The sequence below is a fragment of the Alligator sinensis genome, unplaced genomic scaffold, assembly GCF_000455745.1.
Source record: "Alligator sinensis unplaced genomic scaffold, ASM45574v1 scaffold476_1, whole genome shotgun sequence".
Lineage (NCBI taxonomy): Eukaryota > Metazoa > Chordata > Crocodylia > Alligatoridae > Alligator > Alligator sinensis.
In genome coordinates, this window is record NW_005842444.1 from 653,992 (window position 1) to 669,329 (window position 15,338).

The 15,338-nt window shown below is 38.4% G+C and overlaps 2 protein-coding genes across 12 annotated transcripts in view; both read right to left on the bottom strand.

The window, feature by feature from the left end:
* Positions 1 to 410, bottom strand: part of HDC (histidine decarboxylase) — a 13,548-nt gene extending 13,138 nt beyond the window's left edge. The window contains exon 1 of the mRNA XM_006030404.3: positions 191 to 410. Within this exon, the coding sequence (XP_006030466.1) occupies positions 191 to 218 (28 nt within the window). The 5' untranslated portion in view covers positions 219 to 410. The remainder of the gene's footprint in view (positions 1 to 190) is intronic.
* A 5,291-nt stretch (positions 411 to 5,701) lies between these two features.
* Positions 5,702 to 15,338, bottom strand: part of GABPB1 (GA binding protein transcription factor subunit beta 1) — a 56,714-nt gene continuing 47,077 nt past the window's right edge. For 9 of the 11 annotated variants that reach the window (XM_014523096.2, XM_025212089.1, XM_025212094.1 and 6 more), the window contains one exon: positions 5,702 to 7,486. In XM_014523096.2, the coding sequence (XP_014378582.2) occupies positions 7,334 to 7,486 (153 nt within the window). In that variant the 3' untranslated portion in view covers positions 5,702 to 7,333. Of the gene's footprint in view, positions 7,487 to 7,682; positions 7,826 to 15,338 lie in introns of all 11 variants that reach the window. The other 2 variants (XR_003095669.1, XR_003095668.1) reach the window with 1 other exon arrangement.

Here is a 15,338-nt window from a genome sequence, read left to right on the forward strand (position 1 = left end):
TCTCCCTTAGCCTGTGTGCAGTGTGCCTGCATGCGTATGGCCAGCCAGGTTCACTGCAGGGTGCAGAATCCCCCGAGAGCCGGGTGGCACTACCAGCCCTGCAACAGTTCTCCCCTCAGTACACACATGCCACCCCCGTCGTAGACCCCCCCCCGCCGAGCCCTGCCATGGGGGCTTCTTCCTCACTTACCTCTCTGTTTGTACTCCCCAGGCTCCATGGCGATTCCTTCCCAAATCACCTGCTCAGTGGTCTGCAAACAGCACCGTCCTCTCTTAGCTGCTACCTGTTCATCCCTCAGTTTTTATACTGCTCTTTATCTGCCAGAGACATGCATCACAGAGTTCGCATGGGCAGGTCATTGGGGACAGTTTATTTAACTCCTCCCCATTCGATGCCCCTGTGAGCTCTATGTGCTTTTCCTCCTGCCTCTTTGATGTCAGAGATAATGTCTTCTAGATGATTTGTTCCTACCGTAATCATGGGAACACAGCTCAGGTAAGTAGGAACCAAAAGTCATTCTAGCAAATAGTAATCTCAACGACCCGAGTATAATACTCTGGTTTAGTGCTTGTAGTTAGGTTTCACAGTCCACAGGAAGGAGAAAGGCCTGCTACTTAGTGGCCGCATTTACATGAGATGCTGACGGCGGAGTAGCCCAAGGCTACTGTGGAGTAGCATTGCGTGGCAGCACCCGTGACTACGCAGTCAGCATCACAAAAAACTGTTTATCAACTCTACTACGCTGTAACTTGGGTTACTGCAGTCATTTAGTACTTGTATAAACTGTACAAGTACTGTACAGAGAACTGTATAAACAAGTACTAAATGACTGTACAGTAATGACTGTGCAGTCAGCATCTCGTCAGCCACTAGCAGCTAACAGTTAATATTTTAGTCCAAACAGGACAAGCTAGGTTGACTCACTTGCATTAGAAATCAGTGCCAGCCCCATGCACCAAAGGGCCCTTAAAGAGCCGAGCCAAGGAAATGGTCCACTTCTGTTCATGCCCTCTCTCTCATATGCAGCATACTTGATCACTGTTGCTCAACCTTGTGTAACCAGGATTTCTCCAACTATACCTCCATCCTAATTTGGCTCTCAAGATGGAACCACAGTTGAACTACAACTTCCCTTGGAATTCCACTTCATTAGCTAAAAACGTACCCTGTTCTGGTTTTCGGCCTCTTCTCAGCCTCTTGAAGGCTCAGATCAAGTGTAATATCTTAATATCAACTGCTAAGTGTCTTCTCCTGGAGGCTTGCAGATCCACTGTGTTACTGTGCAGTCCTGGAGAATGGAGTTAGAAACTTGTTAAAAACTTATGGGAATAGTAGGATAGTGAAAGTTGAGAAAGAGGGAGGCCGCTGGGTTTCTAAGCAGCTTGTATTTCATGTTTACGTAGGTGATGTGCTATAATGGAGTACAAATGTTTGCTGGCATAAAGAAACAGTTCAAGCTATTTTCCCCATGACCCTGCCACATAAGAAAGCTCTCTGATTCTGTTCTGATAAGATACTTGAGACGGAATAGGAGTTTGGAGATATGATGAAGATGCTCTGATAAACAATGATACAATCATGCTATTGATATAAGGGAAGGAAAAAAAAAATTCACAGGCGGTCAGAAACAACGCATTGAGAGCAGTATACAAAATTATGCCATACACATATTCAGCTGCTGTTAGCTCATGGAAAAAACTTTTACCAACGGAACAAAAGTGAAGCTAGAATGCCTTATGATATGATGAGAATCTTATTTCTCCATGTTCTCACCAGCCTCACATTTAGGGCAATGAAGCACTCTCATGTATATTAATCAGGATCTGAGGATAGACCTACGTTTTATAGTGGGTTTACTCCCTGCACTCAAAGTAGCCGACAGAAAACACATTCAAGTTTCTCCCACAGAATTTCTTTCAAATTGTTCCCTAAGGTGTTTGAATTGGAGGTTTGTCTACAAAGTCTGCAGGCCCGGGGAAAGTGCTGCAAGAAAGGAGCATTTCCCCAGCTTGGTGGAAGCCCTGAGAGTCTGCATTGCTTCCTGCCACACACCCTTTCTCCCAACCTGATGGTAGCATGGCTCACCTGGTTCTGTGCAAGAACTTTAATTTGCTGATCCCCCAGAACGGTCTTACAGGAATTGCCCCAACATAATTCTGACCTGATATTTAGGTGAGGCATATCCAGAGAGAAGCCGTAATAGGGGAAAGGGAAACTGCATGGACCATACCCAGCCTCACTCCCCTCTTGGCTCCTGCCCTCTCCTCCTCCTACACAGTTTTCTATGAGGTACTGCTGAGGTATCTTCAAACTTTATGACTTCCTGCCAATGAACTGGGTAGGTGAACGTGAAACTAGACATCTCTCTCTTTGAGTGGTAAGAGCTGCGGCATTATAGTCAGTTTATCTCCATAGCTGTTCTCTTGCTATGATACAAGGAAAGAAAGAGGCTAAATTGACTATGCAACTGAGCCCAAACAAGTTGACCTTTCTAAAACTTTTATTCTTTATTTATTCTTTCCAAGGGTTTTATTCTTTATTCTGCTATTTGCCATTGTAGGGTAATGATAAAGAGGTATCTGTTTGTACTCTGCCCAACAGAAGTTCTTGATCCCTGACTGCAGCTTAAGGACAAAACTGTAACAAACAGCAGTAAATTCACTTACATGAAATGTGATTAAATGAACAATACATTTTCAAGGGAGAATGTTATTATTGTATTTGTAATATGAACCTGTTCAAATCTGCATTCATATAAAATCTTTCCAGGAAAATATTTTTAAAGTTTTCAAAGCCATGCAAAAAGCAGCGTATTAATTCTGCTCCGACTCCATCTCCTCTTACAAGCAGCCAATCCATTACTTTAATTAGAAAGCACTTCATTAAAATAAAGCTGGTCACTGATTACATTTATGATTTCAATTTGGAACAGCAAATAAGGTGCAGCATTTTACTCCAGAATGTTTTCAGACCTAAGTTACATGTAATAGATATTTCACATGACATTTATCTTACGTCTCTTGCTTCAGAGTGACACCCTGTGAGCCAAGGCTTTTTTATTCATCATAGGAGAGAACAAATAGGAGGTCTCGTTCAGGACTGGAATAAGTTAGATAGATGATAATGAAATACATGAAGGGCAAACATTACTCGAAGTAAACAAGAATGCTGTTATAGTTACACAGCACTCAGATTGATTTCATTACGAACCAAGGGGAACAGAATGTTTGCTCGCAGGAAGCAGTATGAATAGAAAAGCTATTCTTTTTTGGTTGTTTGCTAAATAGGGCTGTGTTGCCAAAGCCTTGGGAAATCCTCCAGATGGACATGAACATTTCCATAATCACTTTAGAAGCTATAGCTGATTTTTTTAAATCACGATTTCAAAGCGTTTTCATGAATTCAACTCTGTGGAAGTTTACAAGATGTAAGGACATAAACATTGTTTTGAACATGAAACAACTCAGGGCAATTCCTAACCAGTAAGTAACTTTTCACTAGAATGCTTGGTTCCTGTATTTTTTGCTAAAACTGTTAACACCTACAAATTCTAAAGAAATTCCAAAATGTCATGTGTACAACTCAATTTTGGATTTGAAATAGCGTATACCACTACACAGAATCACACAAGATGTCTATCTTTTACGCTCCAAGTGAACTCTAGGAAATATTTCTTGCATAACCAGCAGCATAGCAATTTCTCAATAGCTCTCAGATTATATTCACCAAATTCACAGCAAAAACAAATTTTCTTTTCTAAGCATCTACCCAACAACCTCACTCCTGGATCTGAACATCAAACCACATTTTTTTCTCTCAGGCAGACAAGGTTCTTTGGGTAAATCTGATATATTTTATTAGACCAACTCAAATGGTTGGAAAAATTCTGCTTTGCAAGCTTCTGGGTATAAATACCCTTCGTCAGGCTGAGAAAGCACCTGCAGTTGGTGTGCGCTCTTCCTGGATGGAATGAACAGTTTACATTCATTCCAACCAGGAATTCTATTCCTTTCATCCAGGACCAGCACACACACCAACTGCAGATGCTTCCTCAGCCTGCCGAAGGGTATTTATACCCAAAAGTTTACAAAGAATAGTTTTTCCAACTATTTGAGGTGGTCTATGAAAAGATAACAGATTTACTCAAAGAACCATATCTACCTATGTCCTCAGACCAACACACCTACAACCTATACCCCTACGTCTCTCTCTCTCGCTCTCTGCAAGAACAAAGATTCTGCCTTCACTTACACCTGTGTAACCTCCTATTAAAGACAACCAGAAAAAGAATGCTAGGCTGTAGCTAATGAGGCCTTTGAACATAGGCACAGGAACAAACTACAATGAAGAAAATTTTTCAGAGTGTATCAGAAGTTCTGTGGTGTTTGCCACTCTTCTCCCACAGTAATCCAATCTAATCCGGAAAAGTTTACTCCTCTTTCACTAAGGCCTAAAGTACTGTGCATTACTTTTCATCTACTGTAGGCATGCTTATATGCAGTAACCATGGAAGAGTATAAGTACATGTCCTCACTTCATGGTAAGCTGTTCACTTGCTCATACCCTTACATTTTTTCCCCTTATCTGCCTGTAAATTGGGAATAATTTTACTAAGGTCAACAGCATAACACAATGCATTTCAGCAGATAAGTAAAAAAATAAATTGTAAAATAAAATATTTAAAAAGGATTGAAATGCTTTTAAATGGCAAACTTAAGATGTCTATCAGCATAAGGAGACACTCCTATAACCTATACTCGCAAAATGTGTCAATTGCAAAATGTACTTGAATTTGTCGATTAAGACTCTGTAATCACTTCCCTGAAGGTATGAAAAGTTCCATCTTTCTGCTGATGAGACGAGCAAGAGGGCACTGGCTAAATTCTGCTGAAATGTATATTGTCAACAGGTAAAGTATTGGTTTATAGAAAACCCACAATGAACTTGCTTTGCTCTACAGGTACTACTGCTGCTACATCGCTCCTTCTGAACTGGTCTGGTTGCTTGATTAGAGCCTGAAGTAAACTAATAGAGCTTGATCAAGTTGGTCCTTTGAGCCCTTTCTTAAAGATTAGCTCTTACCAAAAACAGCACAGCAATGCATCACTAATGATGCAAGACAGTGACAGTACAAAAACAGAGCAGAACTCTTCTGTTAGTTTACATGGGCATAGCACTGATATTATAACAGACTCTGGTGCTATAGAAAGTACTTTAAGCATTTGTTAACAATCCCCAGAGATCTACATACTGGTAGCTGAGCTCAGTTCACTGAAAGGGCTGGATCTATGTGCAGGCACAAAGACTGCAGAAATATTGCACAATGCATTTTGTCAATAATGACAATAAATGTCAATAAATGAAGAACATTTTCTTTGTGAAATCTATGTAAAAATTATTTGCATTAGATATGATATATTTTAAATGCTTCTAAAGAGCAGTTAGATTTTCTTATAGATGTTTCTGCTCTATTAATGCCCTTGTAGAAAATAGGATAGAGATTTTTCTTATGAAGGATTTGCATTTCACAAATTCAATTCTCCTCCCAATTTGTCTCTCACTGCCCCCACCTCCTGCCACTAAGCTACCCCTCCCCCACAACATTTCTGGCACATTTTTTTCAAAATTATGATAAAAATTCAGCTCTAATGCATATACAAAACAATTCAAATAGAATCAAGTCTACACTGTATATGTGGAAAAGATATTTAATTGTAAAATAGAAAAAGTAGTCCAGAGTACAGTTTTAAGGGCAATTCATTTGAATACAGTATAGGTAAACTAGACTTTTTATGTTTCAATAAACAGTTTAATAAAAGCTGTGAAACGTGGAAAGACAAAAGCAAAGCACAAATAAAAGACAAGTTATACTTTACAAAAAAAAAGGAAAAAGAGATCTGCACATTAGTTCAAAGGCTAATGTCATAACAGCACTGAACAGTCTTAAGGCAGCAGAGTCTAAACACAGAACTAGGAGCCAGAAGCCCCAAGTTCAATTCTCGAGTCTGCCACTGATTCAGGTGGCCATGGGCAAGTCACTTAAAATCTCTCTGAGAGTCCCACTTAAGATGGCTGTAAAATTGGGACAAGAATGCTTACTTACCTGCCTCAGGCATATAGTGAGGATAAATTCTGCAACAATTTTACAGTGTTTTGAAGGTGAAAAAGCAATATATAAATGCGGAGTATAATAGAAGAAATCACTGCACCAGCAGACACAAACACAATATCACAGTGAAGAGCAATGATGCTAGGTAAGAAAAGCATCACTACAACACAAAACTTTCCCATCCGATTGCATAAGTTAAATGAAAAAGTTTGTCTGTAAAATATATCACTGAGGTAATAGCAAGTTTACCACGGAAACAAAAAAGAATATTTTAAAAAAGAAGCTGCTATTTGTTGTCTAGTGGAAACATTCTTTCATATTTCTGTACTTTAAAAGTTTGCTCATGAAAGATACGAGATTCACAGAAATTAAGTGTCAATGCTTCCACTATCAGAATGTTAAATGGTCTGTATTGAGTAAATTAAGATTTATTTTCACAAAATACATTCTTTCAAGAAATATATCATTCACAATAAAACTGGCTGCTAGCTTGCTTACTTCAAATGACCCCTAGGGCTAAACATTTTTCTCATTATTTTTCTTCTGTTTGCTGAAAAATACCTATGCAGGATATATGGATAGAAATTATAAAAACATGCAGAATATGTACAAACGGAAAAGTTTAAAAAATATTAGCTTCATATACATGTAAATCTACTTGGATATATCTGAAATTAAATATAAAAATTTCACTTTCTAAAAAAAAGGAGTTTTCAGATAAACTGAGACAACTACTTAAAGCTGTACAAAGATTTCCATCAGGAAATGTCTTATTCAGAGAGAGGTTTATGTTGTTACCTTATAGAAATAACTATTCATTTTGTCACATAATTCATTTTCAAGTTTTCACCCTAAATCAGCAATATCACCCTTAAAACTGTTCTGTTTTTCAGAAATTAGATTCATACTAAAATCAAAAATTTCACAAAAACATTGGCTTCTTGTGTTTCTGGATCCCTTCAAAAAGATTTATCAACTCATTTTGGAACTGTAAAAAAAACAACTATTTACAGTATTTAATTTTAAATACTTTTCACAATTTCTAAATTCAGTTTTTATGTTACAAATCAGCAGAGCTCATGGCTTAAGTCCAGTTATCAATGTGTAGCATCTTCTTTATCAGGTAATCTCATTTCTGTACCTATCCAGAGTACAGTTCAAGATTGTACTGCAGTTTTCTTGACTGAAAAGTAACAGACTTTGCAATGTGTCCATTTTGATATTCAAACAGCTTCTTTATTAGTCTGGAGGCGGGTCATTGCCTCTAATTTCTGCCGGTAGGCCTCTGCTTCTTGTTCTTTTTTTAGAAGCTGCTGGCGATACTTTTGTGCTTCTCGATTTGCCTCATCCAACTGTTTCTGTAGAGTTTCTCTCTCCTATTAAAAACAGAATACAGCAAGATTTTGTCAAATGCGTGCCAAGGGCAAATTAAAATGGCAGATCTATCATTTTTGGTGCAACACACTGGCTGTGCTCAGTGCCCCAAGACATCTTCTGTGGTTAGAATCCTGCACTTGTTTCTTAGGTAGACCTCCCACTGCAACACTATTGTGTAAGTAAACCATGCTTAACTGGGCCAGGCAGTGGCTGATGAGACTTCACATTCAAATATATTAAAGAAGATCCCCAATAACAATCTGTTTTTATAGTATTTTCCCATGGGGGAACATTTTTTTTTTGGAAAACTTCTTGCATGTTGAGGACAGATGTCAGACCTAGAGGTTTTCAAGAGACAGGTGATTAAAAAAGAAAGAAGAATTTAAACCTCTTAAAATCAGTTTTCAAGCCTACCTATCTCACTATCTACATGTATACAATTACAAAGGATGCACCAGTGTGAAAATAAAGTTTCTAGGACTCAATTCTCCCCATCAGGATAACAGAAACTCCCATGGTAATCAGTGGCTGTTACCTGAATCTGGGTGCCTAAAAATCAGAGCCCAGACCTCCTACTGTGATGGAATCAATTCTGTATTTTTTTTAAAGAATCCCTAGGTGATACCTGAAGCCTGCATGAGAAAAACAAGCCACCAGGATTGATTCTGAATGAGAATCCTACTACTGGATACTTTACACTGTCTCATTTTCACTGTTCTGTAATATACCCTTAGAAGAAACAACTTTCCTTCAGCTTGAGATATGCGTGTTATAAGGAGGGAAAATATATTTTTCTGCAAGTCAGCTGGATAAAAGGTAGGAGGCCACTCTGGTTGCTTTTATAATGTTCTAGAAGAGGAAAACCCTGAAAAGGACACCTCTATGCATACTTTTTTACTGGAGCGGAGTTTTCTTTTTTTCTGTGTGTGAAATGAGGAGAAATCCTACAATAATGATTTCGCATTTCTATAATAATAATGATGACGAGGATGAGAACATTGTTATTCATTATGCTCTAAAGTAACATTGATTTTCATACTCCAGATTCTAATCGCACTAACTGATTAAAATGTGGTCAATTCCAGAATAGACCATATACACCTTATTTGATGTCTCTATTGTGTACTCAAAGCCGTAGTTGCTACTTTCAGGCTTTTGCTATTTCCTAACTCCTGTTTTTACTGCTGAGCCATTTCACCTGAATCTCTCCTTGTTTGATCGGATATCCACAAACTGTTAACCAGGTCCCAATCAAGCAACTGCATCCGTGCACATGCAGAGCTGCTATTGTAAAATAGAAGATTTATTCCCAGTTATGAGGTATTAAGCAAAATGAACAGCCTGTGATCTGAAAGTCAAGCTAATAGGAAAACTCCTTTTCACTTGTATACTGAGCATATAGGATTTAGAGATCAGTTAGGTGCAGCCAACCTAGAACCCCATAATATGACTTTTAGATATTTTCAAAATACAAGTACTAGAAATCAAATACCATTTGGTACTCTGGCTGTGTGCATGTTCTGAGTAAGTAATGAAAGTGGTGTTTTAAGGAAGTAATGGCTGCTTTTCAGCCAGCCAACGAGAAGTATATTTTTAATCTGTAAAAGCTGAAAAGGGGCACTGTAATACTTTTTAACCTATTGTATTTTTGTACAGATTGTGCCTAGCATTGCTACCAAAGATTCTGGTGACTAAAAGAGATTAAACAATAAATGTAATAATTCTCTTTTTTTCAGTTTGTGCTTTTGACAGCACTTTGTTTAGATAATCAGTCGAATTAGAATAGGACGTTGTCAAATTAGGATAGAATGCTGTTACCTATTTTAGCTACAAAGCACATTTTAATGCTAAATGAGGGTGGGAGATGAAGGCTGAGGCCTGGTAATTAACTTCTATTGTAACAGATAAATGCCCTATTACAATAACTGATTTGCATCAATGGGAACTCAAATTCCTACCAACTTAAATAGAAACAGAAACTCTTTATTTCTATCCAGCCAATTGGATGGTATAACTTAAAACATTTCAAAGCATGGTTGTCTGTGCAGCAGAATGCAGTCTCTAACCGCACAGTCCAGTTAGTTTAGAAGATAGCCTTACCATATGATCTGTAACAATAAAATGTTTTTCCCTCTCCCGTCCCACCCCAAAGGACACTGTACTTTTATGACTTAACAACTGTTGGGCTAGATATATTTTATAAATTTGTACAAAGTGAGTTATGGCTACATGTTGTAGACCACTTGGCAGACATAGCTTGCACTTGCTAAATTTGGGTCTGATGTCATAGAAAGGTTCCAAGGAGAAGTGAGACCCTTCATTTCAAAGCTGGGAATATTTCTTGTATCCTAGGGAACATGGTTGAACAGATTTCTATTGTACCAAACCATTAGTGATAGAGGTTACCATCTTGTTTGATGCAGGAGAGCAGTTATATACTGTGCCCTCTTGAAAAACTGATTGCCTTGGAAAATAGCTGTGTTTTGATCTTCACCCAAACACCACCTTATTGAAGTAAATGCATCATATTTGTATGGGTAAGCCAGTTTCTGAGTCAATTACTCTTTCTACTTTCATCACTAAGTAGCTGCAGAAAGGAGGCAGCTAGAGGATGTAACTAGCCCACAGGAAACCTTCTACCAAACAGGATGGCAATTTACTGGGATACGTCTTTCTTCATCCTATTGGTTTACTATTGGTTCACTACTTCATTCCCACTTCATACCTTAAATAGTTAATGGAACAGTATTTTTTCCTCAGTAATTCTTCAGCTGCTCAATAATCCTACATTTTTACAACTGGTCCCTAAAAATGGAGGACACTGCACACTAAGCCTTCCTTCCAATTCCTATTGTTCCTAGTGCTTGTTATATCCACAGTCAGCCATCATATATGTTAAAGATTTAAGTGTACAAGGACATGGGCAATCTGATCGGTGCTAGTGTCAGCATCTTACAGCAAGAAAAATGAGAGAGGTTTTACTAAAAAGATTCAGAAGAGTTTGCCATCAAAACAGTAAAGTGAATAGTAGACTACAGCTAGTTTTAAATGAAGTTTAATGATTTTAAACACAGCTGAAAATAAAGCTAAAGTTAATGTTTTGTTTCATATGGAGTATAATATTTCAAGGATACGAGGGCTCCACTTCACAGAAAGAATAATGTGGAACTTACTCTTGTGACAGAAAAATCTCAAAACTCTGGTGCTCAGAAGTTTGAGGCTACTTTTCTCCACCTCTCTCTTATTTAGAAAATAGGACTTTTTGTACAATAAATATCCATGTCTTACCTAAAATGACATGCATGAGCTATTCAATGAAACAGAGCTCATTTTGTATTCCAAAATAAGGAGCTTCAGAATCTGAAAACTGCAGCTTTTCTACTGTTTAAATTATAACAGAGATTTTCTGAAGTGTACACCTGAATTTTACTGTTACTTTACTACTGTATACATATGCAAACATTGGAAACATAAGTACATACTGGGCATGTCTACACATGCTTTTATATGTGCCTAAACTTAATGTACATTAGCATAATGCGCATTAAGGCAATTTAGGCATGTGTTCACATGTACACGCGCTAATGTGCATTAATGCGGGTGTGCAGACTGACTTGGGACTGTAGTTAGTCCCAAATCAATGTACACATGCTGCGTTAATGTGCATTTGCACGTCTACACATTTGCTAGTGTGATTTAACTATTTGTGCATAAATTTGATACCTGCTTTAGGCTTCAAATAGCCTCAAATCGCTATTTTTAAAGTGCATTAAGGGTGTATACATGTAGACCAGGGGTGGGCAAAATGAGGCCCGTGGGTCGGATGCAGCCCGCCAGGCCACTCTATCTGGCCCGCAGGGCCCCTAAAAAAATTTAGAAAATTAATATTTAGCTGCCCCTGGCTTCCTGTCATGCGGCCCTCAATGGCTTGCCAAAACTCAGTAAGCGGCTCTCTGCCCAAAATAATTGCCTGCCCCTGATGTAGACACATGCCCTTAATACGCCTTAAATCAGGCTAATGTATATTAGATGTGCATGCGTAGACATGCCCACTGAGTGCATACAATAGGAAGCTATGCGTATTAAATGATAATTCCTTGCTTTTCACCAGACAAAAATTTTCTCCAACACTGGCTGTGACTAAAAGCAAGTTTAATTATTACACAATATAATTTATGGCTTCCTTCCAAAACTTGGACTCAGAAGAATTGCAGCACAGAAAACTCATCCCAACCGTTGCATGGGCATTCTATCAGACAACAGGAAGGAAGTTTGTCAGATGTTACAAGGTGTTCAAATTTCAACCTGGAGCCACTTCTGGGAATTAGCAAGTAAGAAACTGAAAGGGAGGGTGCTGGAAAAATAGCCAGCTACAAGTACATACATACTGAAAAAAATGTAAATGGATACAAAGGGAGAAGGCTATTTGCAGGAACCTATGACAAAGGAAGCCGTTACGGAATTCACCACCTCTACTTTGTGTAAGTAGATTTCTTCATTAAGTTCTTTTCTTCCATGAAGATACCAGAGTTCTTATAAAATGTGCAGACATTCCTGGTGGAGAAGACTTCTTAAAAAAGCCATTGCCTGGCTTCTGCTTTGGTTTAACAGTACTGAAGGAAACAGGATCACCTCTTTGGGAAGAACACCAATGGAACCAAAGGAATAGAACGTTTGATTAAGAGAACACAGAGAACAGTCCTTGGATGTTAACTCCACAACATAATATTATTTCTGAAGAACTAGAGAAAACTACCTTCAGGAAAAGATTCAGAATAAATCACACTTACAAAAGTTATAATAAGTCATTTAACTTTATCCTTATTTCATAGCAATTAATTTTTTCTTGGATTTGAAAAAAGGTTGGGTAAAAGAACCAAGGTTCAAGCTCCAAAAAACCATCACGCACTGTCCAGAAAACAACTCATTGCTTTGTGGATGCAGATGTGAGGAACGTACAAAAAGTGGGAAAACATTTTGTCAGGTTTATGGCTGTAAGGACTGACACTTGGACCCACAAACCGGTATTATTAAGGCCCATATTGAAAACCATTCAATAGGAATTCAAAGATGGAACTGATGGATGCTTGTGGTGGCTGAAATTTCTGAGACTCGCACCAAGAGAAGAATCCTTCCAACGACAGGCTTAAACAAGTTAAAATGTTCAAGGCTGGCGCAATACATCTTACCCAAGAACAGCAATCAAAGTACCATACCACTAACCTTTTGGCTGTTAAGTTTAACCTGGTTAGATTCAAGTAAGTAATAATAATGCCATTACACTCTTGCATAGTGCTTTTCATCTCTAGGTCTCAAAATATTTTAATGCAGTGGCCAGTACTATCATTGACATTTTTACAGATGGTGAAACTGAGACTTAAGGAAGAAAGTGACTACATACCGATACAGCTGACCCCTGATGGATGAGAGAAAGAAGCTAAGGGCCAGACTGTTTTATGAAGTTTATAGGGTCCTTTCAAATCAAAAGAGAGCAAAATACCATCCTTCTCTGCTTGACTGCTCTTGATTTTGACAACCATTCTTGCTACAAGAGAAGGATAAAAACTCTACCGCCAGACCCGATCTAGATGAAAGACGGAGCACTTACCCTCAAAAATGGGCATCTCCATGTTTTGTACAAACTGTTCTTGATCTCTTATCCAGTAAGCAAATTTTCATGATTAAGAACCCCATTTTCAAATACAGAGTTCAGTTTCCAAAAATTCAGTCTCCTGAATGGCTGTTCTTTTTGAGCCATTTTCCCTTGTAGCTGGCTGAAATAAAGAGATGAGAACTACAGAACCACCCCACTGCTTTCTCTAAGCAACTGAAGTACAGTAGTTACATTTTATGATTTGGTCTTCATATTGGAGTTTGCACTGTGAACACAACATGTACCAGTAATTTGAGTTCTGCCCCAGATCTGGATTCCTATTCACATACAAAAGATCTCTCACTCAAATTACGTGGTGTTTTAAGCTTGCATGAGTTTGTTGGGGTGGGTTGGTGCTGTAGTGCTGCAGACACTTGAGCTACTAAGGTAGCCGGGATGTAGCAGCTTGAGTTAAAACAGCTCATCAGATGCTTCTGCAATCACCCTGTGTAGCAAAGATGCTCTCTTACATGTTCACTCTCACTTGAATGCAATAACACAAGTATAACTGTCTGAGTGAAGACAAGCCCTTTCTGTATTGCTGAAATACAATGAAGACAGAAAAGGTTAAATGGCCTGTGTTAAATACTCACTGCCTTCAGGTTGAGCGCACAGATATTCTTCCTCATTTCTCACACAGACCAGACGCCCTGACATAATTATAAGCAAATGCACACCCCACCACTGAAGGATGGTAACTGTTGTGGTCTGGAGAGAAAGGGAGATGATTTGAAAAATCTCCCTAAATTAAGTAGTGTACAAACTAGCCACCATTTTAGGTATATTTGAACCTGGAACAAACAGCAAATCAGGCTGAGGAATACTGTTACTGGTTTTGAATACAGAGGAAGAAAATTTGAACTACTTCATATTCAAAATGCCCCACAGAAACATACCATCAAGCAGATACATATTCATGCAAAGAAAGATTTAGGTTTTAAAAGATTAATATTGTACTTTATAAACTGGGTATTTTTCAGAGGTTGGGAGAATGAGTGCTTCTACAAAGTCAGAAAATTAGGATCCCAGGTGGCTTGAATCTTATGAATGCTTCTCTAAATTAGGAATAAAGCCTTACACCTTTAGCAACTTGGCTGTGTTGGGGAGTAATAAGGCAGTAGAAGAGGAAGCAGAGAAGGAAACCAGAGCAGCATGGCGGGGGGAAATGCCTCTCAACTAGACAGCAGAGCCTTAAAACGAAGAACCAGGGCAGTGGTTTCTTTCAGATACATATGAACCTCTAAATTTAAAAGCCTATACAAAGTCAAAATATCAGATGGTGTTGTCTCTCTCTAGGATATTTACACAGGCAAGGAAGAGCTGACAAACAGCCTACGGACTAGGAGAAACCTGCAGATTTTGGAGATTTAGGAAGAGAAGCTGAACATCTTAGGGGTGACACTAAAGGAAACAGTCTTGAAGCTGAGCGAAGAACTGTCGTAATTCCTGAACTTGATTCTTCTGTATTGTCAAAAAAACCCTTACCTCTTGAGAAAGGACAAAGTGCTGGGGGCTGCTATGCTGCATTAATCTAGTACAAAGATCTGTTTCTTTTGGCAAGGAAGCAGAATTACTTAAATCTACATGGCTGCTAAAGATGGAACAACTGGTAGCAGATGACTGGTCCAATTACATGATGGCAGACCATAAAGGCAGCTGGCTATGGCTGCAAAAAAATGGCAGTGGTTTGCAAAAAACAAATGTGAAAAAAACAACTTCTGGAGCAAGTCCTACCACAATCTTAAGTGAGAAGATCTCATAAGACTGGGTAGGTGGAGGAAAAACTGTATCAACAGAGAACAGTACAAAACTATCAGAGACAAGAAGACTGGGAACTGAAAAGCAGCAAGAACTGCATTATAGAGGCTATAACAGATATGGATGGGAGTAGCTTTATAAGCAGAAATACACTCTGGTAGCACTGCCTAAATTTCTGGTCTCACTATAATCCTGATCTTAAGTTCTTCTCTGATTCCAAATGTTTTATTCATCTGAAGTCTGACTACACGTTAAAAGAGAATCCAATGCAAATACTAGTTGATTAAACATGCAGCTGCACTCTAACAACTTTTGCTGTTTATTTGGCATTTTTTAAGTTAAAGTTATGTTAGATATCACTACACGGAATACCAGTAATTCTGCTTATAGTTCAAGTTATCCAACCCTAAATTATTTTTAACAGTAGGAAAAAGCAGGAA